General features: G+C 38.1%; 1 protein-coding gene across 1 annotated transcript; it reads left to right on the forward strand.

Annotated features, from left to right (window-relative positions):
- The first annotated feature begins 16,063 nt into the window (after positions 1 to 16,063).
- LOC143623935 (chloride channel protein CLC-c-like) lies at positions 16,064 to 22,316 on the forward strand. The gene is made up of 7 exons (XM_077094723.1): positions 16,064 to 16,229; positions 17,338 to 17,538; positions 17,624 to 17,801; positions 17,871 to 18,133; positions 19,649 to 19,918; positions 20,726 to 21,854; positions 22,010 to 22,316. Exons 1-7 carry the CDS (start codon positions 16,105 to 16,107, stop codon positions 22,097 to 22,099), a joined length of 2,256 nt encoding a protein of 751 aa, XP_076950838.1. The 5' UTR covers positions 16,064 to 16,104; the 3' UTR covers positions 22,100 to 22,316.
- The last annotated feature ends 583 nt before the right edge of the window (positions 22,317 to 22,899 follow it).

The following is a 22,899-nucleotide window of genomic DNA, read 5'->3' on the forward strand; positions in this document are numbered from 1 at the left end:
ACTCGTATACGCTCCTCTAACTAGTATAAATACGGACCTAGGACTAAACTAAACTCGCTCACATCCCTCTTTCTCTCTGATTCTCCCTGTTTTGGCCGTAATATTGCGCTCAAGCTTCGGCTCCGGCGAAGTCTCGTCCTCCGTCAATTTAACGTCCTTTAAGGTAATTGTAATATGTATTTGATTAGTTTTGATCCAACAAACAAAACCCCTAAAGTAATTTTAACAAACAATGAACAGAAGCATTGAATTGGAATTAGGGTTCATGAGATGAAGAAGATGATTCTGATATGTTTATTTATATATTTTTTTTCTCAAATCTAAACTGAATAGGTCCTCAGCTCAACTGGTTAACTTCATAACATATATCCAACAGACCCGAGTTCGAAACCCTGGTCAAGCATATTGTTCTCTATTTTTGTAACCTGTTATTATTATAATTATTATTATTATTATTATTATTATTATTATTATTATTATTATTATTATTAATCCAAAATCATTAAAAACTGTTAGTATATATAAATAATGAAAACCATGTCTAAACGGATGTCTTTCCCTAGGGCAGTTGGATAATACACGAAAATTATAACATCAAGACCCGGGTTCAAAACCCGGGTCAGTCACATTTGTTATATATATATATTATGTACTTTTTAGTTTATTTATATTAATTAATTAAATCATTTTAATCAATTAAAAAAAACAAAATAAAGTTATAAAAACCTTTTTAAATTAAATAAAATTATGCATTATGCCAGTAGTTCATTTGTCTTGAGTTCATCGTGTTTGTAATTGTTACGATGTTTGTTTTGTCTTTATGAACTAGTTAGTTTGGTTATCTAGTTTTGGCGAACTACTGTTCTGGCGAAGTTAGGGACAACTTCGCCTAGGGTGTTAGGCGAAGTTGTCGTATTATTTAAACCTAACTTGCGCCGTTATTCAATAGGGTTTTTTGGGTGTTCGTTTTGTAAGCCGCGGTAGGGTTTTGGTGTAATTGGCATTAACATCTAATAACAAGTAACCTTTGTCCTATGTGTTACGTGTTTCTTTACGTGTCTCTCGATTAAATACTCGTATCGTATACGTAGGGGATTCCGCACCCTCGTGTTACGAGATAATCCTGTGTTGATCCGGCTAGGAACCTACAATTGGTATCAGAGCATTTGCTCATGATTGTGTGGTTCGGGATTATCACACGAGTGTTAAAATTACTCTGGTAGACTTTTCGCGGATTCGTTTCACGTAAAACACCGTTCGTTCAGTCCATTCCTACACTATACTACCCTCGTGGCACTCCATACTACCTTGTAATCATTCGAAACAAAAAAAAAACACTGCTCAAAATCAGATTTCACATCCAGCGAAGTTGCCGTCACCTGTCATTAGGGTTTCAGCGAAGTTGTACTTTGGCGAAGTTACTTGGTGAAGTTAGTAGGAAGTGAAGTTAACTATAACTTCGCGTCTGGTGAAGTTAAGCAAAAGGCGTGGTTATACTATCTTCGCCACCACAGAATACCGTTTCAATTAGTTCCAGCTCTCGTTTCTACTTAATATGACGTCAATAAACATCATTGAACTGGTAAAGATGGAAGTTGAAGCTGGGTCAGCGACTAAAGCTCCAAAGTTACTTAAGGGCACTGATTTTGTTGCATGGAAAGACAGATTTGAGCAGTATGTGAAAATCAAGATGCAAAGATGTGGGTATGTATTCAGGATGGCTATATCCCTCCAAGAACTGAGTTTGAAGGACGTGAGCAACTAAAGAAATATAATAAGATGGAGGACGATGAGAAGAAAATGTACGAGGCAGAAAGTAAGGTACTAGCTGCAATCACCATGGCACTACCTTAGGAAATTCTTCATACTTTCAGAAAGTACAAGACGGCTAGAGAATTGTGGGAAGCATTGGAGAACCGCTATGAAGGTAATGTCGGAATTCGAAACTCAAAGACAAAGTTACTAAAGACTCAGTTCTCAGTATTCAAGTACTTTAAGAATGAATCACTTGATGACATCATCACAAGATACTATCATTTGATGACCGAATTGGACAACTATTCCATAAATTATTCTGAGAGTGAGATCTTGGAAAAACTTCTTGATGCTCTTCCACCAAGATGGGAGATGTACACAGTTATGATGAAAGAAGATAAAGAATTTGACAGCTTTGATTTAGAGAAGGTGGTTAACAAGTTACGTAATTATGAGCTTAATATGTTACGAAAAGAGACGCCTACTGATCAGGTTCAGGATCCGGGAATGTATGGTGCAAAAGGCTCTACAAACTCAAGCTCTAAAACATATTCGACCGCCTATTACTCAGGCGGGGAACCAAATTCTACGCAAGATGGTCATGTGGTGATGAATATGGATGGAGATATATGCTTTGTAGCTAGTGGAAGTGGTTCTTCAAAACCTCAATCCTCAGTCAGTAATTCGTCTACAAGTCCTTCAAGTGTAAACTACTCAAAGATGCCTATGAGTGTAAAATCTGCTGAACAACAATTTGCCCTTTATGCCTCTTTCATTGCGTCTTATGAGAATTACATCAAGGGAAATATAGTTGACCCTGCAACCTTGGATGAGGATTATGATCAGATAGATGCTGATGACATGGAAGAAATGGATCTGCAATGGCAAATGGCGATGATAGTAAGAAGGGCAAAACGGTTTATGAAGAAGACTGGACGAAAGTTCGTGGGAGAGAGACCAGGATTTGACAAGTCAAAGGTTCGTTGTTACAACTGCCAACAAAATGGACACTTTGCAAGAGAGTGTACAAATGAAAGAGTTGAACGAAGTCAGAATAGGCCTACTCAACAGAATGGGAATGGAAGTGAAGTAAAAGCCATGGTGTCTCAACAGAATGGTGGGTATAATTGGAACATCAAAGTTGAGGAGGTGATTGAACAAGCAAATCTGGTGAATATCGTGAGTGAAAGATATGACAAGGAACCAGATGAGGATCAAGCATACATGGCAGAAGTGAATGATCAGCTCTCAGAGGTATGTTCTGAACCTCATTGTGAACAATGTGAAAAACTGTCTGGTCAATTAAATGCTTTAACTAATCAGTATGTAAGTTTGGAAAAAGAATTAAAAATTGTAAAAGAAGAACATCATTATTATAAGCAAAAGGAAAACAGTTACTCGGTCAAAATTAATGCTAGTGAAAAAGACGTAAGATGCCTTAAGGCAACATTAGCTGAGAAAATCCAAGTAATTAATCTAAGTTACGAAGTTGTGGAAGAAAAAACCAAACTTATTGCTGAAAAAGACAAACAGATAGCAGATTATCAAGTGAAAGTGGTGGAACTAAACAGAAAACTTGAACAGTTTAGGAATTCTTTAATGATGCTTAATCATGTCCTAATTGTTCAACGTTCTCCTAACGATAAAGGAGGAATTGGATACAATGAAGTTCCACCACCTTTTAACAATAACTATACTTATAATCCTTGTAATCAGCCATCTGCTTTTGTTAAATCTGATCAGACAGTAACGGGAAATGTCAGCTCCATCGAGGTACCCATTAGAGTTCAATCAAGCAATACCAACGTTAAATTGAACAATCATGAGAACCACGATAAAGATATAAATGAATCGGTTCAGACAAATTCGTCAGTCGTGGATCAAGATTCCACGAATAAGGAGTCTATGAATATTCGCAAAGTGGATGATGAAGTTGTATTACTCATACGGGGGGGGGGGGGGGAGTGATACTTTTAGTAAAAAGAAATCTTCTTTAAACCCATTCGTTCCCCCTTATGTGAAACAAACTGTCAGTGAAGCAACTTCATCTTCTACTGCAACTTCTGAAAAGAATGTTCGGATAGACACAGATTGTCCAAAGAAAATTAATTGTCTGAACAAAAGTTGTTTTCGATGTAACAAGGTAGGTCACTTTGTCAGTAATTGTCCGCTGAAATGGAAGAAATCTAAAAATTTGAGGCCAACCAAAACTGAAAATGGAAAGAACTTTAAAACTGGTACTGGTAAGAATTCTAATACATCCAACTTTAATCGTTGGAAAAATTTAAGATTTCACAGAAACCAACCTCGTTTTTTCCCAGTTAATCACAAAACGGGTAACTTCGAATCCATTAATGCTAGAAAATCAAGGATGTTTGGATGGCCCGTAATCAGTTTTCTAGAAATCTTCCATTCAGATCAAATGAAAACCTCCCTCAAGGGAACTTTGGGCAACCAAGGAGTTGGATGCCGTTTGACAGGTTTGACAAACCCAAGACCAGAAGGGCTTGGGTCCCCCGCTTTTAATTCGTTCCTTTAACTGTGCAGGAACAGTCGAATAGGACTGTGAACAACATGTGGGTTGTCGACAGTGGCTGTTCCCGGCACATGACGGGTAACAAGAATTTGTTACGTGATTTGAAAGCTATACAAGGAGGAAGAGTTAGTTTTGCAGGAGAGAGTGGAGGAAGAATTTCTGGAATCGGTACTGTTACCGATGGGGGAATCAAGTTGGAGAAGGTTAATTTTGTGGAAGAGTTAAAGCACAATCTTCTAAGCGTCTCTCAGATCTGTGACAAAGAATACACTGTGCATATTACAAAGGATGAAGCACTCGTGCTTTATCCTGGTTTCAAAATTCCTGAAACCTGGGTTGTGATGAAAGCTCCAAGAGAAAAGAATACATACGTGATGGACATGAGGTCCACCAAGATGGAGACGGAAGAATCATGTCTCTTGTCAAAAGCAACTGAATCTGAGTCGGAATTGTGGCACCGAAGGATGGGTCATATCCATCTACGTAAGATGAACTACATAGTCAAGAATGGGCTGGTACTTAGGGTTCCATTAAAGAATTTCAACTTTGAAGACCAATGTCTGTCATGTAAGAAAGGAAAGCAGCACAAGAAATCACATCACTCCAAATTGGTTAACTCAATTGTCACACCTTTGGATTTGCTTCACATGGATCTGTTTGGTCCTATCAATGTTAAAAGTCTGGGTGGAACATCCTATTGCTTGGTTGTGACTGATGATTACTCACGTTACTCATGGGTTTATTTTCTGAAAGCTAAAGATGAAACAGGGCAGTTGGTAATTAATTTGATTACCAAAGTGGAAAATATTGTTAGGGGAAAAGTCAAGTTCATCAGAAGCGATAACGACACAGAGTTCAAGAATTATCAAATGGAGATGTTTGTCTGCAGAAAGGGATAGAGCATCAGTTTAGTGCACCATATACTCTGCAACAGAATGGAGTAGCTGAAAAGAAGAATAGAACTCTGATCGAGGGAGCCAGGACTATGCTAGCAGATGCTAAACTTCCCGTGGTGTTCTGGGCTGAGGCTGTTGCCACGGCCTGCTATATCCTTAATCGTGTTTTAACTGTTAAAAGATTAAATAAAACTTGTTATGAATTAATGCATGGTAGAAAGCCAAATCTGAAAGGTCTTAAACCTTTTGGGTCCCCATGTTCGATCTTAAAGACTAACTCAAAATTTGGTGAGAAAGCTGACAAAGGTATTCTTGTTGGCTACGTGGTTGGGTCACCCAACAGAAGAGTCTTTAATCTATCGAACAATAAGGTTGAGATGGTCTGTAACACTGACATTACAAGTTACAAATCACCAAAGCCTAGCATGGGACCAGCAGAGGCTTTCGATTATGATAAATTATTCAAATCCTTTAATCTACCTTCTTTAGATTTTGCAGATACAGAAGAAAGAATGGCAACTCAGATGCTACTCGATGAAGATGAGGCATTTCTACATCATCCACAGTTCAATGAAAAACAAACTCCCGTGTCAAGTAATGTTGAAACTCCTGCTTCTCAAGTGGTGATGACTTTATCAATCCGTTTCACTCTCAACACAATTTAGATGAAATCTCTCCAAATCTTGGAGAAGACTTAGAGGTTGGTCCTGTCCAAACCACCAGAATCCACAAGAATCATCCCCTGGAGAACGTGATCGGTAGTCCTTCCGATGGAGTGCGAACAAGAAGGAGCTTGGAAGAAAACACATGTGTGTATGCAAGCATTAAAGATACTGGCATTATGAATGAATGCTTGTATGCTTGCTTTATCAGTCAGATTGAACCAAAGAACTATCAGATGGCATTAAAGGATAGCTCGTGGGTAAAAGCCATGCAGGAAGAATTGGCTCAGTTTAACAAAATGGAAGTATGGCGTTTGGTTGAAAAGCCACGAGATGTGAATGCAATCGGTACGAAGTGGGTATTCAAATGCAAGAGAGATGAGAAAGGGGTAATCGTCCAGAACAAGGCAAGATTAGTAGTCAAAGGATTTAATCAACAAGAAGGGATCGACTACAATGAGGTGTTTGCTCCTGTGGCAAGACTAGAAGCAATTCGACTTTTCTTGGCCTTTGCTGCACACAAAGATATGAAAGTGTTTCAGCTGGATGTTAAAAGTGCTTTCCTAAACGGCAAGGTCGATGAAGTGGTGTATGTCGAGCAACCTCCGGGATTTTCTGATCCAGACTTTCCAGATCATGTGTACAAGCTTAGTAAAGCATTATATGGCCTACATCAGGCTCCACGAGCTTGGTACGCAACTTTATCTAATTATTTGCTGGAAAATGGGTTTGTGAGGGGAAAAATCGACAGTACGTTGTTTGTGAAGTGGAATGGGAAAGAATTTCTTCTCGTTCAGGTGTATGTGGACGATATCATCTTTGGAGCTTCAAAGATTTCTATGTGTCAGGAGTTTGAAGCGGTCATGAAGAAAAGGTTTGAGATGAGCGCCATGGGTGAACTAACTTTCTTTTTGGGCTTACAGGTAGATCAGAAGAAAGATGGCATGTTCATTCATCAAACTAAATATGTTCACGACGTGCTTAAACATTTTAAGATGGATGAAAGCACCCCGTTTGACACTCCGATTTGTGTCAACCACAAACTAGGTGCTAACTCCGACAGTGATGAAGATGTGGATCCCACTCAGTATCGAGCTATTATAGGTTCTTTGATGTATTTAACTGCTTCCAGACCTGACATTATGTTTGCAGTTTGTCTTTGTGCTCGTTTTCAGGCAAACCCAAAGGAGTCACACATGAAGGGAGTGAAGAGAATTTTGCGGTATCTTAAAGGGAAGCCTAAATTGGGTCTCTGGTATCCAAAAGGAGGAGAACTGGATCTGGTAGCATACACAGACTCAGACTATGGAGGATGCAACCAGAACAGGAAGTCGACAACTGGTGGATGTCAATTTCTAGGAGGAAGATTGGTGTCGTGGCAATGCAAGAAGCAGACTTCAGTGGCCATATCCACCTGTGAAGCAGAATACATGGCAGCATCAAATTGCTGCTCCCAGGTTTTATGGATACAACAAAAAATGCGAGATTATGGTCTGAATTTCACTCAAACTCCTATTTGCATTGATAACACTGCTGCTATCTCAGTAACTAACAATCCTTTAAAACATAGTAAAACAAAACATATTGACATTCGTCATCATTTCATACGGGATTGTGCTGAGAAGAAATTAATCATGCTTGAAAAGGTTGATTCACTGGATAATTTTGCCGATCTCTTTACAAAAGCTTTTGACCGGTCCCGTTTTCAAAACCTTATTGAGCTTAATGGGATGATCAATCCCGAGTAACCATCGTTTTCCTTTACATAAAAAAAAAAAAAAAAAAAAAAAAACCATCACTATCGCTGAGAATTATGTCGGTCACTCAAGTTTGAAGGACATGTTTTTGAATATGTTTGGTCCTTGTATCTACGTGTAGACTCAAAGGATAGCCATTAACTGAATAACTGAAAGCCACTGGGGCGGTTGTGATGAGTTTTTATTCCTTCGTTGAAAATTATGTCGGTTACACTCAGTTGGAGGGACACATATTTGTATGTGTTTGGTCCTGCTAATCTATTGGATTTTCGGGATAGCCATTTACCCAAAGACTTAGAAGTGATCGGGGCGTCTGAATATAAATTTATTCTTTTTAGGGAAATGAAATACTTTTTCAGTCTATAGCTTCTCATGAAGCTTCAAAATTGATGTTAAATTGGAAATTGATCCAACCTTTGGAAAATAATAGATGAACTGTTTTTTGTACGCCTAACGGGTGAAGTTATTAGGCTTAAAAGGCTTTAGAACAATCATTGTTTGGTACGGTAGCTTTCCATGGTGCGTAAAAGTTAATGTGATACAAATTAAATCTGCTCGATTTACTGTGGAGAGTCATTTTGAAATGTGCATGTCTCCACATATATCTCTCCGAATGATAGGTAGAAAAGTGATTACCCAGTCATACACGAACCCATTAGTGTCTTGATCCCCACGTATGTTGTGTTATCCTTCTGCAGTGATCCAGATTCGGGACTTGCAGGTGTTTGTTATAATTCTTTTAAAAAAAACATGGATGAGACACCAACTGAGTCTTGTGCAAAATGTAAGGATTGTGAAGCCGACTCAAATGTACATTATTTAAATCAGACACTACAGGTCGAAGTCAACTCGGGGTGATCTGGGGAAAGCTAAATACGCCTTGAGAATAGATAGGAGGCATCACAGTTCCTTAAGTGATATCCATCTAAATTTTGAGCCTAATTGAACCTAATCCGTATCACTGAAGCAATGAGAATCATGCTAAGTTTTATACCTGCCTTCAACCTGTTTCTCTATGTCATAATAATGCTGAACATGGATCCTTGTGAAAGCCTCTTAATCAGTATGATTCCATGTTCGAATCTTTTCTTAAACATGTTGGGTTTCCTACAGACTGAAATTTGATCCCGTCAATGTTATTTTACTTTTATACGTTTGTCCTCTGTGAATAACATAGAATCTAGGGTTACTCGTTTTTAGTTTTTTCCTTCTTTCAAATTATTTTAAAATTAATTTCGCTTGGGTGGCGATGTTATCAAACTGGGGTGAAGTTGTTATAACTTCGCCACTGGGTTTTTCAAAAAGTATAAAAGGCAGCAATGGTCCATTTTTGGTCAAACAGAACACTGAAAACCCTCTAAGCCCTCGGCGAACTTATCTCTGGATCAACCCTCATATAATCTGCTTTTTGTCTGCTAATAAGGTGCAGTGACGTCTATTGATTCATAATTTACTTGTTTTATTTGGTTAATCAGTTCCATAATGTAGGTTTTTAATCGGGTCTTTTGAGTTACCCTAAAACGTCAATCATACTCTTCGTTTTTGAATGTTTTGGTGGTGTGTGGATCTCCGAGACCTTAATCGGACTTCCATGTACCTGTTTTCAATCTCTGATTATCCATAATTGCAACTGAAAAGGATCTTGATTACGGCACTGTGTGTGCGGCAAAGTTCGTATGCGGCGAAGTTCGTATGTGGCGAAGTTCCTACAACTTCGCTGCTTGAGATATGTTGGTTATAACTTCGCTGCAACCAACTTCGCTACCTCATGCTAAGCGAAGTTACAAACTGTCTAAACATTTATCTAACTTAATCCGTTTGCCTTGCAGGTATGGCAGCTGTAGCAGGTTCCGGTGGTAAAGGTGGTGATGAAGGAGATAGGGATAAGAGAAAATTCTTTCCGGGTCACAACATGTACGTGACATTGGACCCAGATGCTCGTGGAGTAGATGATTACTCGAAGATTATCACGTTTCTCATCCGATCAAGGATTTTTCATGCTATCACTACAACTCTTCCAATCTCTTTACCAAATATAGAAGACTTTTGGAAAACAGTGGAATATGATTTTCGAGTGGAACCTCCAGTGATGCGTGCTACCGTAAATGGTCAGGTGATACAGTTCTCTGCAAATCAGATACAGGAGGCTCTACAGTTTGGCGCTAAAACTACTCAGGACCCCACTGAGTATTCAGCCTCTTTTAGGAATGGGGCATTTCTTCGTATGGGATACTCTGGTCCGTTGGAAGACTCACAACGCCGAAAGGGATTTCTATTGGATCAATGGCGTTTCTTGATGCATGTGTTGATTGTTTGCATGTCCAGCCACAAAGCTGGAACCGATGGTATGGGTGCGACAATGCAATCTGCCATGACCACGCTGACATATAATAAACCATTTAGCTTCAGTCAAATGGTGTTCTATGAAATTGATCGTCAGCGGCGGGCAGCGGATCGGGAGCATTTCTTGATGTATCTGAGATTCTTACAGATGATTTTTAATCATGTGGCTCCTAATCTGCCACAACGTCGTCCTATCTCGTTTGTGGAGTGTGTAAACAAGAGAATTTTTGCTCAATGTAGATCATCGAGTGCACGGAGTAATCCTGATCGACGTCCAAGACACACAGCTTTGTTTGGATATCTTGTGAATCCTGACTATGTTGCTCCACCAGAGGATGGATTTGCGGATCCAGCTCCGGCACAAGCTAATATCCCTCAACCACCTCCCGTGGTTCATGTTGCTCCAGTTCCTGTTGATCCTATTCAAGATGCTCCCTTACTGGATGATCCAGTTATAGATCCTGTTATATCTGCTGCAGAGGGGATAGATCTTGATGTTGCTTTGGGAGTGCAAGGGATTTTTGGTACTTCCTCGGAGGTTCAGGTTTTTTCAATTGCCGTGTCTGGGGTACCATCTTCCTCGATTGTTAGTTCAGTTGGTAAATCTCATCTCTCTGGTGAGGATTCAGAGGAAACTTTATATGATTCTTCCGATGATGAAGCTGTTGAAGCTCAGAGAGTTCTGGTTACACAAGAGAGGATCCAAGGAAAACGGAGGAAAGATTCGGATGATAGTGAGTCTAATTATGAACAGGAGTTGTATGCCTTGGTCCGTAGATCAAAGAGGGCTAGAGCTGGTGAAAGCTCGAGTGTTGTTCAATTTGCCCCTCCACAGTTATCTGGTATGTCTATAGTGCCTCCTTCTTCATCCGATCCATTAACAGTGACATCTAGTGTTCCAACGGTGGCTTTGTCAGTACCATCTCGCGTACCATCTACGTTTGTAATGTCTATGCCAACGATTGTGTCTCTACCACAACGTACTATTGCTCCGTCTGAGGTTGTGTCTATGTTTGTTGAATCTACGGTGATGGCGACTGCTAGGTCCACTGTTTCAATTCCTCCTCCGGTCGCTAGTCCACCATCATCAGAAACTATGGTGACTTTGGGTATCCCTCCGCCATATGCTCAAGACATTTCTCACATGTCATTTGCCTTTGATGCTTCATTGTCAGATTCAGAGCGGATAGCGGCTCTAGAACGTGTAGTGGCTGAGCAGTCAAGAATTAATCTCATTCAGACACAAGCTATTCAACGGCTAGTGGCTGAGAACCAGATTCAGTCATCTCTTCTTATTGAACATGGTAAACTTTTTGATACGCTTAAACAGTTCTTAGCATCTCAGGGGGAGACCAGTTGCAAAGGGGATGAGTTGAGAACCAAGAGGAGAGAGGACAAAGGTGATGATCCCAATGCTTCAAAAGATGCAGGTGGTGAGCTGCCAAGAACTGAACAAACTCTTGGAGCTTCCACATCTCAGGGGGAGTCTACTGGTCCATCCGGCAGTGCAAGTGGTGAGACGGTTGTGGTGGATGATGAGGCTACTGATCCATCTGGCAGTGTAAGTGGTGAGACGGTTGTGATGGATGATGAGGCTACTGATCCATCTGGCAGTGCAAGTGGTGAGACGGTTGTGATGAATGATGAGGATGATATGGAAGAAGATGTGTTGCCTCTTAGTGAGATTGAAAAGCTTGGTGAACATATTAAGATTGACAGTGCTTAGAGGAAGGTGAGATACCTGATGATAGTATTGAACATGATATTCCCAAGTGCTGGTCAAGAACGTGTGGGTCAAGATGAGAATGTGTCGGGTGATTCTGAGTGGGAGGAACAGCCACGGTGGAAAGAAGAATATGCTCATTGGTTTATCAAAACAAAGAAGCCAGTGGTACCTACGATGTTCAAGAAGAGTTATAATATTAAAGGGTATGCTGAATCAAAAAAGGGTATTAGCTGTTGGTTGTATGATGATCAGCTAAAAGTGTTTGTGGTGAAAAGATATGATGGGATTCAGTATTTTGCTAAGAAGTTGAGATCGTTCAATACGTTACCTGAGTGTGAGGTGAAAGACTTGGCTCGTTTAAGGTTGATTAATAGAAGTGGAGACAATTTTGCTAGTTGGGTTGGTAAAATAGTGTGGAGTGAAGTTGTTAAGGAGAAAAAGTTTGAGTTGTTGAAGCCTCAAAAGGGGAAGTTGATTGAAGATACAGAACGGGGAATGCGGGCTGATGGCAAGCCCTGGATGGTGATGAAGTACAAACCGATTCGATGTATGAAAGAGGTTCCAATGAAGACTATGCCTCAAGATGTGTTGAAAGATCTTAAATGGTGGTATGTTGATTGCCAGACTGCTGAAGCCGTGATGGAAGATCAAGATGAACAGGAGATCTTAAGGGTGTATGATCCTATGCACTTGATTAATTTGTCTCAAGCTGATTTGCAGGTACTAAACGAAAAGAAAATTTTTTATATTCTTGCTTGGAAAGATGAAGCAAAGAAATATCAAAGGGTGGTCTCAGTTTGTGTGAGACAAGGTGTACATGCTTGAAGATGGAAGGTACGGCTTTTTGGATTACAAGACGAGATGAAGATGTAAGAGAAATGAAGCTACTGCCAAGGGGGAGTGTTGGTGCATTATGCCAGTAGTTCATTTGTCTCGAGTTTATCGTGTCTGTAATCGTTACGATGTTTGTTTTGTCTTTATGAACTAGTTAGTTTGGTTATCTAGTTTTGGCGAACTACTGTTCTGGCGAATTTAGGGACAACTTCGCCTAGGGTGTTAGGCGAAGTTGTCGTATTATTTAAACCTAACTTGCGCCGTTAATCAATAGGGTTTTTTGGGTGTTCGTTTTGTAAGCCGCAGCAGGGTTTTGGTGTAATTGGCATTAACATCTAATAACAAGTAACCTTTTTCCTACGTGTTACGTGTTTCTTTACGTGTCTCTCGATTAAATACTCGTATCGTATACGTAGGGGATTCTGCACCCTCGTGTTACGAGATAATCCTGTGTTGATCCGGCTGGGAACCTACAGTGTCACGTGTGTTTGAACAATCTGTACGTCACACTCGGGCGTTTCCGCTTAATCAGGGGTGTTACATGTTCTATTCTTGGTTTTGTAGTACATGGCATGTAGATATATTAGCTAGGCGGACAAGAACCCGAAAACGTGAGAAAAGAGCCTAAACACCCGGAAAACGCAAATGTACTAACCGAACACTCGTTTAGGGGCTGTTTGTGTCTAGAATGTGACGTGATTATTGTTAGACTATGAAAATTTTTAGGGATATCAGTGATCATATGAATGAGTCCTTGTCCAAACTTTGGAATTTTTCGACAATCTGAGAATATTTAGCGATTTTATTACTGTTTATTGAGGTTTAATTGTGAAAACTAGTTAACCAGTTGAAAAATTATGAAATTTTGTGGAGAACTCAAGTATTGCATTACAATGTCACACATAAATTTTGGGGTCAATTGGAGAACTCTAGCTATGATTTCTGGATTCCCATTTAAACGAGTTTTAACGCCCGTTTATTGCACAAAAAGGTATTTTAGCAAAGTATTTTGGTTCTGAAATTTTTACAAGAATTTTTGGAAGCCATTTTGATCACTCATAAAAATAATCAGATTTTTTGGATATCGTTTAGTATAAATAGACGATTTATCAGTTAAAAATAGCATTTAAAATGAATTTATATAAATTAATAAATAAGTAAATATTTTTATAAAAATCTACACTTATTAATTTGTAAGTGTATAAATTTTCATAAATTAAAGATGCTCGAATAAAAAGTTATGCTAATTTGAAAGTTAAACAAATACAAATTCTGATAAAAATCAGCAACGTTCTGATTAACGAACCTACTGGGATATCAGAGCATCAAGAGTGATCAAATGAGAGTCATTGGTTTTAAAGAATTAGGTTATCTCTTAGGATACCTAAAATATAATCGTAGGCTAGATTATCTTTCGTAATAAATAATAATTAATAATATATAGTGATGAGTACCGAGATGAACTCGAAGGGCAAGTGAGTTTCACCAAATCAATCCAAACCTTTACCAATGAACTTGCAATACCATGACCAAACCATTTCTACACCAATTCGAACACAAATCTATACCAAAACCACTCGATTCAGTCAAAAACACGACCAATTGTGACCCTGAAAGTCAAAATCAAATACATTTAAACACTATAACTTCCCGCTTAAACACAAATTGATTCAATTAATTTAGTCAAGATTAGCTACTTAACATTATGAACAATCCTAGAACCAAATCAATTACAATTATCATCATTATAAGCTTCAATTGATTGATTTTAGATCCGTAAAGTTCGAATTCAAATTCATTCAATTATGTTAACAATTAAGTCTCGAAACACAATTCAGTTGTATCTAATATGAGTTCTAAACACAATCAATCGAAAGCCATGGCTTTGATACCACTTTAGAATCCAAGGCAGATCCAACGTTTAAGGTCTAGTGTGTGATATGATCGTGTAAACACTCGATTAGGTTAACTATGTGTAAGTGTGTGTAATGAGAGGAAATTTAGACAGAGTAACAGTGCAAATCGTAATAAAATAAGACTTCGTTAATTAGAAATAACTTTACAAGGTATATAGGTGATAACTCATTCGTTATACATGGATGTCCAGTTTTTTTCTCATGGACACTATATGCTGCATTATCCAACATGTTGATACATCTTTTGTCGTCTCGGACTTTGTTTAAGTATTGGGTATTAGATTTAATGTATAAGGGTATTTTGCTAATTGTATGTAAGGCTCGTTCGTTGAAGTATGTTTAACAAATGAGACCGTGTGTTTTGGACCTCATTCGTTAGGATTGTTAACGAATGAGAGGTAAAGTATGGAGGGCCATTCGTTATGGTTTGTATAAGGAATGACTTAACGAATGGGATGCTCATTCGTTATGCATGGAACAAACCACCCTAGAAAAATACCGTTCTTGGCTATTTTCTACTTGTTTGATCTCTAATCAATATTTTACTTTTAATTTTCTGGCTATTTTATAACTCAATTGTCAAAATAGTTTTGACCCATAACCCATAAATAGCTAAGATAAATAAGATGCGAGGTTAAATGATTACAAGGGAAAATTGACTATTTTATACCCAATTGTCAAAATAGTTTTTGACCAATGAGGATAACCTGGATGATTCTTTTTAAAGGCCCAATATTTAAAACAAGAAAAGAGACAACTTACAAGCCACAATAAGCCCGAGCGTACAAACAAAGAAAATGAACATATATCAAGCTAAAAAGCTTCTACAAACTGCTTAAATAAGAAAATTAACAAAATTAAACTTGCACAGCTTCTCCCATTCCAAGCCCACATGTTTTCTCCTATGCTTGAACCAAAGAAAGGAAGTCGTCTTGATGCCATTCACCAAATTTACCATCGAGAATGGTTTGTTATTAAAAATCATATCATTTCAGGCTCTCCAAATCACCCGACACATAACTAATGAAATTGCTTGGATCGCTTCACGCTCCTCCTTGTTATTCTTATGTTTATTTGGATACTCCAATAAGTCCCTCACGATGCCAAAGTTATCAGGCATGGGTAATTTAACCCAAGCAGGGATAATCGACCAAACCCAATTAGCCATCCGACAATGAACGATAAGATGCTCTGGATGAATGAGATGAGAGATTACAAGATTATGAAGATAGATAATGGTATCATGATGAATGTTGACTTAACACCGAACTAAAATTTATTATTTTTCTTTTAATAAAAGAGTAAGATAATATTTAAAAATCATTCTTTTGTAGGAGATATCTTATCCTAAATATTAAAATTGATTCTATAAATATTTTGTAAGATTAGCTTAGCTGTTAGAATTACAAACGTGGATAAACACAAGACTCATCACTCACGCATCTCATAAGATTCATTTGTCAACTAAAACTGTCCCTTGCCTTGCTTCTGTCTCTCTCTCTCTCTCTCTCTCTCCACAATTATTCATTTTCTTAATAATAAATCCAAGATTCTTCTTCTCCAACTGAATTGCTGTGCTTGAGATACGGAGTAGAGTTGATATGGATGATAATAATAATAATAATAATAATAATAATAATAATAATAATGTGGATATCGAAAGCGAAGTGGGTGAGAAGATGGAGAGAAATGAATCTGCAGTTGAGATACGTGAGCCACTGCTTTTGAAGAGCAGAGTCAATACCACCTCACAGATTGCTATTGTTGGTGCTAAAGTTTGTCCAATTGAGTCACTTGATTATGAGTAATTAACTAATTCTTTCTTTTTCTATTTATACTTCATCTTTAATGTTTGCTTGGTGGATATATGTTTATTACATGAGTAGGATTAAAAAAAAGAAGGGAAAGTTGTTACTTTTACCTATTCTTTAATCATTGATGATTCTGTTTTGCACTTTTAATCATTAGCATGTTTCCTTTGAATTTTCAAGGTCAATGAATAGGATGATGATGATGATTCATATACTATACCAAATCTTACACAAATCATTCAATGCTTTTGCTGTTGATGTCATATATCTGCAGCTTTGATGGAAATCTGGATCTGGATTGTTCTGTTGATAAGATAATGGATTTAAATAATAAGGGTGATATGATTTGGCCTAAGCCACATGGCAACATGAAATCATGAATAGGTGTTTTCTGTTACTTGTTGGGTTTAGAGGTGCACAAACCGGTTTAAAACCCTAAACCGGTTCGGTTTGGTCAACAAAACTCAAAACCGGTTTATGATCGGTTTTGGTTCGGGTTGAAACCTGTTTCTTGACCAAGTTACGATTGGTTTCAGTTCGGCGGTTTCTTGATCCGTTTTGCCCGGTTTTTGACTGGGCCGCTTTCAGTGGAGAAAACTGCAATCCGGTTCCGAACCTACGCTTTTTTCAAACCGGTTTCTACATAATCGGTTTCGAACCGGTTTGGTTTTGGTTCGGTTGACCGGTTTTTTTGCCCAGCTCTAGTTGGGTTTATGGAAGCTCGATTTGCTAATTGGGTCTGGATCAGAAGACGATTAAAGTGGTAGGAAATTGAACACATGGGTTGACCCGTTTCTTTTTTTTGGCCCATAATTAGTTTTTTTGAGAATTAAGCAGTGACTTTAATCTTGTATTATAAATATGACACCTTTTACTTGTAATCTCACAAGAGTATAGAGCAATAATATTATATCCTAGTTGTAGCCCGTGGATGTAGGTCAGCTTAGACCGAACCACATAAATCCTCGTGTTCTTTACTTCTCTGCTGTTTGTTTGTTTGTGTGTGTGTGTGTTTGCTACCCGATCCTAACATTAGTAATGTCTTGAATTCCATGATAGTATTGTTTCTTTAACATTTGATTTCATTGAATATTTATGCAGGATAGTAGAAAATGAGCTTTTTAAACAGGATTGGAGGTCAAGGAAGAAGGTGCAGATATTTCAATATGTTGTCTTAAAGTGGACACTAGTACTTCTTATAGGCTTAGCTACAGGCCTTGTGGGCTTTTTCAATAACATTGCAGTTGAAAACATTGCCGGTTTTAAGCTTCTTCTCACCGCCAATCTCATGCTTAAGCAAAAGTAAGCCTAAAACTTTCTACCCTTTTGCTTTCGTATTTAACTGCATATCCATTTTTCTTAATAATTATTGTTTCTGAATATGCAGTTATTATTTGGCATTTGGTGCTTTAGCTGGTTGTAATGTGGTTCTTGCAACGTGTGCTGCGGTTCTTTGTGCTTATATTGCGCCTGCAGCAGCTGGTTCAGGTATACCTGAGGTTAAAGCTTATCTTAATGGTGTAGATGCGCATTCTATACTGGCTCCAAGTACCCTCTTTGTTAAGGTGTGTGCCCTATGCATTATCATGTGTACGCTTTTCCTGGATTGTTGGTTAATGATGTTATTTGGTCAGATATTTGGATCGATATTTGGGGTGGCTGCTGGATTTGTGGTGGGAAAGGAAGGACCAATGGTCCACACGGGGGCGTGCATAGCTAACTTGCTGGGACAGGGTGGTTCTAGAAAGTACCATTTGACGTGGACTTGGCTTAGATTTTTTAAAAATGATAGGGACCGAAGGGATTTGATCACGTGTGGTGCCGCTGCTGGTGTTGCTGCTGCTTTCCGTGCACCCGTTGGTGGGGTCCTCTTTGCTCTTGAAGAAGCAGCCTCATGGTCTTTCTCTTTCTCTCACTTTTTTATCATTGAGTTATAGATGTTTATAAACAATTTAAAATAATTAAGTGTACAAGCATTTGCATTCATAGGAAGACTGCTAATTAACCTTTAGTAAAACACATGACCGGCACTTGCCAGTTGCACTTTTAATAGAGTTAATTGCCAGATAAGGTAATTAATTTTGTCGCCTAGAAACATGTTTGGATTTACAAAAATATTCGATAAGTACACTCGAAGTTTCAAAAAAATGTATGCGAGTTAATCTTGATTTTGACCATGTTTGACTTGTCAGCGTGCCAGTAAACTTGACCAAGTTTGACCTTTTTTAACATGACACGGATGTGATATTGATGTTAAGGGTGTCACAGTTAAGTTTAAAATCGTAAAACCATCTAAACTGGTCATAGATTTTTTTTATTTTTTTATAGGGCTGTTTTTTTTAATATTCGGTCAATTGTTTGATTCTATTTATTGTTTTACTTATATATGTTTGAGTCCCCCTTTTAGTTCTGTTGTTCCTAAATAATCTTGTTTACCGAATTGATAATTAGGTTCCTGTTAGATTTAGGAAAATCATCGTCTATTAAACCAAACAATTAGCCAAAATATCATTATCTATCATATTTGTTTACCAAACTCATTTTCTGTAGGTCTCTTTCTGTATTTGAAATTTATTTATTTTTTTATTATGAAGGCTTAACAAGTTCAAATCGTGAAACCAACCCATTAATAGCAGTTCGGTCTCAGTTTTGAACGGTTTCGTTTCATTTTGCAATGATAAAAAACCGTTACTGATGGTTTGGTTTGTGGTTTGACCCAAAAACCAGACTATGAACACCCCTAGTTGACGTGGCACTTGGATGCCAGTTAACTTAGAAGATTACCTATAAACGTTGTTGGCCAATTGAGAAATTAACCAAAGTTAGCTACTTTTCTATGCAATTTGCCTATTTAATATTTAATATTAATTGAAAACAAAATACAGCAATTCTGGTTTTTAGTTTCTGCTAGGGGTGAGCAACCATCAACTGGTTAACTGATAACCGACCCACTCATAACCGATAACCGATATAACCAATGGTTCAGGTTTGAGAGATTGGATTAACCGATGGTTCGGTTTCAGTTATGGTCAAGCTTGCAGTAACCGCCTTCAATAACCGAACCGATTGCATCAATATCCTTTGATTTCACTATACATATACTAATACATTTATTATTTACAGAAGGTTACCAGTATACTCACCGTATATACACTAATATATTTATTATTTACATGAATTTAACAAATTAAAACAAACTACAACACCAAATCTCGGCCCGGTGATGTTCTTGTGGACCATTTTAGTCAGGCCCAAACATTTCAAGATCAAATCTAGTTAACAGTTAACCAACCCATAACCGATCCGAACCAACATGTAAAACCGATTAACCGAAATCGACTGGTTAACCGAAAGCTCGGTTATGGTTTCGCATCTGCATTATCTAAACCTTGTTCGCATACGGTGTTTACAGGTGGCGGAGCGCTCTTCTTTGGAGAACATTTTTCACAACTGCTGTAGTGGCTGTGGTTTTGAAGGGTCTGATTGAATATTGTAAAAATGGACAGTGCGGATTGTTTGGTGAAGGAGGTTTGATCATGTTCGATATTAATAATTCGGTACCTTCTTACAACACTATCGATCTACTTGCCATTATGTTGCTTGGAGTTATTGGTGGAATATTTGGAAGCATTTACAATTATTTTGTTGATAAGGTTTTGAGGACTTACAGCATCATCAATGAGTAAGCACTTTTCATTTTCATTTTCCTTTTATCTTTCTTGATATAACATCACATACATCATTATTATCTTCTTATTCAAAGGTTAAGTAGAATTACGTAATTCCTCTTCTGTTAACCAAATTAAGACTTTTTTTACTCCAGTCACACGATGGTTGAACTTTCATCTTTCCCAAGAATGTCTTTTTTGGTCAATTTATAATATATTAATTGTCTTACATAATCAGTATATTACTAGGGGTAGCAATCGTGTCAGGTTGGTCGGTTGATTTAACGGACCCGACCAATATATATATATATATATATATATATATATATATATATATCCGTGCATGAGCTTTTGAAATCAAAAAATTGGTTTTTGAGTTTTTGAAAACTGTATGGTTTCGGGTTTTTTCAATTGTCACAATGGGTTCAGTTTCTGTTTTGCAATTTGGGCTTCAAACTTTTATGGGCCAGAAAATGACCAAAAATAATAAATTTGTACATGAGACTTCTGGTCTATATTTTTTGTTAATTAAAGATTAATTAATTATTACACATTTCGATCTAAATTTTTTGGGCTACATACATAACTAAAAACTGCAATCCATAAATTCAATAACAAAAGTCCGGTTATTTGGTTTTTACGGGTTTGGTTCAATTATAAAAGTTGGTTTGGTTTTTATGGTTTTTGCTACATGCAAAGCCAAATGGAACCAGAAGTTTGATCTTTGAAAAAGCATTGTCTTGGGCTGGGTTCGGTCCTGTTGTTTATTTCCGTTGCGAGTCGGTTATTTTACTTTTACTAATTCTTGAAAATAATTGCAGGAGAGGTCCCGGTTTCAGGGTCCTTCTAGTCATCACCATTTCAATCCTAACTTCTTGTTGCGCGTTCGGCGTCCCGTGGCTAGCAAACTGCATCCCGTGCCCCGTCAACTCAAAAGAAGAATGCCCGACAAAAGGCCGGTCTGGAAGCTACAAAAGCTTCCAGTGTCCCGCGGGCCACTACAACGACCTTGCCTCACTTCTACTCACCACCAACGACGATGCCATTCGAAGCCTATTCAGCTCGCTTAACACCAACGAGTTCCGCATCCCGAGCCTCGTTTTCTTCTTCTTCGCCATGTATTTCCTCGGCATAATAACATATGGAATCGCCATCCCGTCTGGCTTATTCATCCCCGTAATATTAGCTGGCGCATCATACGGTCGCCTCATGGGGCGACTCCTTGGTCCCATTGCTAACCTTGACGCGGGTCTTTTCGCGTTACTTGGTGCCGCGTCGTTCCTTGGCGGCACGATGCGAATGACGGTTTCATTATGTGTTATTCTTCTCGAGCTCACGAATAACCTTCTAATGCTTCCGTTAATGATGCTCGTTCTTCTTATTTCGAAAACCGTAGCTGATTGTTTCAACAAAGGCGTGTATGACCAAATTGTAACGATGAAAGGGTTACCATTTCTTGAAGCGCACGCCGAACCGTACATGCGGCATTTGGTCGCGGGTGATGTGGTTTCCGGCCCGTTGATAACGTTCTCGGGTGTTGAAAAGGTTGGGAACATATTGCATTCGTTAAGGATGACGTCGCATAACGGGTTTCCGGTTATCGATGAGCCGCCAATAACCGACGCACCGGAGTTGTGTGGGATTGTGTTGCGGTCACATTTGCTTGTTTTGCTTAAAGGGAAGGTGTTTACGCGACACAGGCGATTAAGCGGGACCGAGACGTTAAAAAGGTACCACGCGTTTGATTTTGCGAAAGCGGGGTCGGGGAAAGGGTTGAAGTTGGAAGATTTGGATATCGGGCCGGAGGAGATGGAAATGTATGTTGATCTTCATCCGATTACGAATACGTCACCGTATACGGTGGTGGAAACTATGTCTTTGGCTAAAGCTGCAGTTGCGTTTAGAGAACTTGGTCTTAGGCATTTGTGTGTCGTGCCAAAGACTCCTGGGGTAATCTTTCTTTCTTTCTTTCTTTTTTTTTTTATTTGTTTGTTAAAATTAAAATGTTACAGCTAAAACATAACGTGAGGTTGACCCGTTGAGCAGGTCAACTAGTTGAAATCGCCCACCCTTATTCGTTATTTACATTTATATTTTTATTGCAGAGACCACCGATAGTCGGTATCTTGACGCGGCATGATTTCATGCCAGAGCACATATTGGGACTCTACCCGCATATCGACCCTCACAAGTAGTTCAAAGGCGGTGTTGTGTGTTTTGAGTCGGTTTCAACAATCGTCGAATGCGAGCGGATTGTCGGATATTATTATTCTTTTGTGAATTTGATTTTGTGGGAGCCAAAGGAGAAAGGTACAAATGTTGTTTGTAAGGTTTATAGAGAGTGAAGACGAGTGTTGTTTTTCCTTGTAAGAACAAAGGTTAGCACTGTATGTTAATATGGTGTTACAATAACTTTTTAAAATAGAGCTGTATTTTATACTTCTTTTTTACTCCCTTTTTCGTTTATTGTTTACTAGCTTTTTTATCCTCGTATTACGTGGTTGTTTTTACACTATTCGTTATTAATATTTATACATATTTTTGGTTAATAGTATACTGATAATTTGATGATGAAAGAGTTTCATAAATAAATTAGATGTTATAACCTGGTTTAAAAGCTATCTGGGTTTGGTGAGACCTATGATCCACTTATTTTTTTTTACTATAGAATTGTTTTTTAATTATAAATATCTTTTAAAAAATCGGATATTAATTTTTAGTGTATCCATATTTTATAGGATTTTCATATCAAATTGTGAGATTAATTTTTAATAGGAAAATTGGATTTTAATAATTCAAACTATTGAGCATTGACCAATATTAATCCCAACTAACAATTTGACTAGTGTTAATCCTAACTTTCATTTTCGTTACCAATAGCACTCCCGATCTAATTGATTATTAACTCCGTTAGAAATAGTTGCGTCTATAGTCCTTATGGTTTGGCCAAATTATGATTTTGGTCTCAACTGTTTATGAAATTATCAAAATACCC

The sequence above is a fragment of the Bidens hawaiensis genome, unplaced genomic scaffold, assembly GCF_021521415.1.
Source record: "Bidens hawaiensis isolate Kalapana, Puna unplaced genomic scaffold, B.hawaiensis_p1.1 tig00003644_1, whole genome shotgun sequence".
In the NCBI taxonomy this organism is placed as follows: domain Eukaryota; kingdom Viridiplantae; phylum Streptophyta; class Magnoliopsida; order Asterales; family Asteraceae; genus Bidens; species Bidens hawaiensis.